The sequence below is a fragment of the Pteropus vampyrus genome, unplaced genomic scaffold (genome assembly GCF_000151845.1).
Source record: "Pteropus vampyrus isolate Shadow unplaced genomic scaffold, Pvam_2.0 Scaffold446, whole genome shotgun sequence".
NCBI classification, from domain to species: domain Eukaryota; kingdom Metazoa; phylum Chordata; class Mammalia; order Chiroptera; family Pteropodidae; genus Pteropus; species Pteropus vampyrus.
In genome coordinates, this window is record NW_011889227.1 from 257,085 (window position 1) to 261,289 (window position 4,205).

At 56.0% G+C, this 4,205-nt stretch overlaps 1 protein-coding gene across 4 annotated transcripts in view; it reads right to left on the reverse strand.

The window, feature by feature from the left end:
* CHKA (choline kinase alpha) overlaps nt 1–4,205 on the reverse strand; it is a 53,327-nt gene continuing 49,122 nt past the window's right edge. For all 4 annotated transcript variants that reach the window (XM_011381649.2, XM_023524120.1, XM_023524119.1 and 1 more), the window contains 3 exons: nt 3,778–3,884; nt 2,340–2,421; nt 1–1,192 (listed from right to left, as the gene is read on the reverse strand). In XM_011381649.2, coding sequence (XP_011379951.2) covers nt 1,133–1,192; nt 2,340–2,421; nt 3,778–3,884 — 249 coding nt within the window. In that variant the 3' untranslated portion in view covers nt 1–1,132. The remainder of the gene's footprint in view (nt 1,193–2,339; nt 2,422–3,777; nt 3,885–4,205) is intronic.

Consider the following 4,205-nt stretch of genomic DNA (forward strand, 5'->3'; position numbering starts at 1 on the left):
TGAAGATGGGTTATTTTTTTATTGTTTGTATAGTACAATCTGTGGTAGCAGAAATATATGTACAAAAACAATTCAAATAAGAGTTCAGAGTCAAAAAAGAATTTATCCCAAAGGACATTTAATATATAGGGATTTCACAGCTATACTCTAGCCACGCCCCCACATACAGACTGCTGTTTCCCACCGGATGGAGCACATGGGGGGCACCAGGGAACAGTGAGGGCGGGGTGAGCTGGCTGAGCGCCCAGGCCAGGGTTTCCCTCTCCCCAGCTGGCACGCCGGGAGCAGCCAGCCCTGTCACAGGACCCCCAGTTCAGGGTGAGCAGTAGTGGAGGAAAAAGGCAGAGTGGGGAGCAGAGTGGCCTGCTCCCCCCGGGGAGGGCGGATGGGTGGTGTGTGTCTGCATGTCCCCACACCTGTCCAGCAGGCAGCCCTCTGTGGCCATGGCTCACTGCCTGCCTGAAGCCGGGGTGGATAAAGCACGCTCAGCCAGGAGGAGGGCGCGGCAGGGGCTGAGTCCAGTCAGCGGCAGGTTCGTCCGTGTAACCATACGTCCGGCAGGTCCCCGGGCGCTGCCCGCACCCGCCCTACGCAGCCCGCTGTCTCAGCACCAGCCACGTGGACTGAAGGGCGAAGGAGCAGCTTCCGGAGGAGCCACGTCACAGTCTGTCCCGTCGCTCACCGCCCTTGGGAGTGAGCAGTCTACGCACATTGTCACCTACAGAGAGCCTGGTCACAGTGCTCACCAGCAGAGTGATTGAAATCCTGTAAAAATCAACATCAACCAAAAATGTACCTGCGGTAACACTGCTGACTCTTGCCGTTCACCATATCTGACCGAAAGCCTCAGGCCCCAAATACGAAATGCCCTGTAGATTAAAAGGAATCTGAGATATTGCACTAGTATACTCTATTTCTGCTTCCCGATCTCATCTGAGTCCTAGCGAAGTCGTAAACGAGATATGCAGGAAATGTTACGCAGTTTTAATACAGTCTTTTGTATCACACACGCCGGTGCGGCGGCGAGGCGGCCAGCCTCTTGCCGCAGGAACAGGAGTGGAAGCACAGAGGGGCCGCTGGCTCGGCCGCCCCCACGCCGTGCAGGGGTGAGGTGCACGCGGTCCTCCCACAGTCACACCCCCAGCTTCCTCTTCTGGTCGAAATAGGCATCAAACCTTGCTTGGGCATAGTCCTAGGAGACATAAGAAAGAGCGGCCTCACCGAGGGGTCTCAGCCAGGCCACCACCAGCGCAGCGCAGCACAGCCAGCGGCATCTTCCAGCAGCCCGGCTACTCTAAAAACGCTCATCGCGCGTGTCAGCAGTGCTCACCATACCTTCACCTTGAAGGTGCCCAGCTCGGTCACCCTGGACAGCCTGGCCCTGCCAATCCAGATGGGACTTCTGTCTAACTACGTGGCGCTGCCATGGGTCCCCATCTTGTTTACCCTGAGTGCTGCGGACACTCACTGGCAGACCTAACAAAAGCTCCTCTTTAAAAGCAAAAGGTCCCAGGGTGCTGGCAAGCACAGAACAAAGAAGTCTATTTTGTCATAGAGCATTTGACTGTGACTCCAAATTTGCTTTAAAAATCCAAACTTCTCCTTCTTCTTTTGCCTAATTGCACCTGTGCATTACCGAACCTTCTGCCTGGAAGCAGAGATCGTCCTAACACAGGACTAAGGAGGAGAAGCGAACCAGTCACTTCCTACCCTCCACCACCCAAAGCCAGGTGCGCGCTACAGACTCCGTGCGCCTTCCGCCCAGGACGCCCCGCCCACGCTCGCCAGGCCGCAGAGGCCTTGAAGAAAGGGCAACAACAGCGCCTCTGCGCCAGGACGGTGCTCATGCTCAGCAGGAGAAGACGGCCCGGCTCGGCGCAAACCTGCCTGAGACAGGTGGGATGTCTGATTCCGACTCAAAGTCGGGCAGCGAAGGCCAGAGACAGGGGTGGTCACAGGTGAACCAAACAATCCAGGGCACTGAGGTCAGGGGTGGGGCCTCGAGGGCTCGGATGCCCGGATTCCTGCAGCGGCCACAGAACCAGAACCGCGGACGGACCACACGGCGCTCCCCTGGGGCAGGGGTGGGCCCTGCTGGCCCTGGGGGTGAGCGCCCCGAAGGCAGAGAGCTCCGCCACTGCAGCCGGCTTAAACTCTGTGGCCTTCCTCCCGCGGCTTCCAGGGCTGAGTCCACTGTCCTGGCGCCAGGTCGCCTGGCTCAGGTACTTGCGGGGAGAGGGTGACCCTCTGTCAGGAACGGTCATTTACCGCCAAGCATTCACGTACACTGTGGCATTTTCCCCTGGAAGTAGAAGAGAAAAACTACCCCCAAAACGTACCATGTACCCAAATTCGATGGATGAAATCTTGGCCTGTACGATGGACCAAAGTCCCCAGAAGAGATGGGACGCGAGGGCAAACCTGTAATTACAGAAGCAGGAGACGCATATGAGACGTGCGGCGCCAGCCCGAGGCCTGGTGACGTCACCTCTGCTACATGGACATCCCAACTCATTCTCACCCGGCGGGTGCACACTCTGCCCGCCACAGCAAACGCAATGGAACGATGTGCCATGGCGACAGAACAGCGGGAGCACCACAGCCGCCCTCTCCCCGCCTGGCCGGTGGCCGGTGGACTTGCAGGCGCCAGGCACACACAGCACGTTCACGGGACTCCCGTGGAAGCCTTGACGCCATGCTGGCAACGCAGAGGCCACGCTGAGAACCAGCCCTCCGTGTGGGCACAGCACTGGCAGCCCTGCCACACAGCCAGAGGGGGAGGGGCGCGGCAGCTGATCAGCACCTGCCTGTCCCAGTGGGCAGGTGACACTCGCCCTCCCCCAGCCCCTCCTCTCACATGAGCACAGGAGAGTGACCCAGGTCACCACCTCTGGCTGTATCACGCCTGTCACTGTGAATCCAAGTTCTCCTCAAATGAATACCTTTGGGCTTCATACGAATTCTAATTCTGGGACAAATGCCATCGTATCCTCATCAAACCCACTGTTCTTCTTGCAGTCCTGGACCCACGACAGTCCCTTGGTGCAACCCTTTCTGTCTGGGTCTCCTCCATGCCCCTCTACTCCTATCTGTTCAAGGACCTGAAAGGGACAATCTATGTGCAGGCGGAGCGGAGGGGCAGTCAGGGTGCATGCTCAGGGGGAGGGGTGTGGACACTTCTGAAGACCACACGGGGGATCTGTAGGTGGATGGACAGAACAAAGTGCGCTCAAGTGATTCGGGTCATTTTTACCAAAGACCCTCCCAGGAGACCGCGAAGGACCGGAGTAACTCGGCTGCTCGACTAGAGATGAGTGGGTGTGCATAAACTGTGGTATCGGCCTTTGTGGGGTCTGGAAGCTTCCAGCCCTGCTTTGAGAACTGACTCAAACAATACACACAATTTTGGATTGTTTTCTAGGAGAAACATATTAGATGGCGCCCACCACGCCATGAGCATCGGAGACCAGCGTGCACAGGCCTGGGTGGCGACAGCCTCGCACAGCAGGATCTCACGCATGATCCGAGTGCGGCCTCCACCCAGGCGTGCCACCCTCCTGTGAGGACCGTCCCCCTCACCTGCACACACCTGAGAGACCAGAACACATCAACCACACGGGGAAGTGCCTAATGTTCTGTTTGTGATGAAGGACAAGTCCTAGTGAGATACGGTAATAAAGGAGCGCCTGAGACAGTCAGCGGCAAGAAGGTATCCCAAATACGTTCTATACAGAGGCGGTAAGCCATCTTTGCAAAATGGCAAAGGAAAAGAATTACCTATTGACTTCGACCAACATTTCTTCTTCAATAACGGACTTCTCTTCATTACTGAGGTTTTCATATTCATTTGGGAATGCAGCCAAGTAACTAGAAATAAAATGAAGCTTAGAAAAAAAAAAGTAATCGTGTTAGGATCAGTGATGGTTAAAAATAAATGATGTCAATAGCTGTCACAAAGCATACACATCTAGGTCACATCAGAGGAGCCTGGAGAAAGCCTGGCGATGCCCACCACACTGCTGTGCCCGGGATGGGGAAGGTGGAAGTTCGCTTTATCCAGCAGTGACCGCTGGGCCCGATGCTGTACTGTTAACAGATGGTACAGGAAACCACTGCTACTTCTGGAGAAAGTATTTCAGTAGAATCATTATTTCCTAATCCACACCCGTGCTTTCCAAAGTCTGGGCGTCAAGCAGGGTAATCCT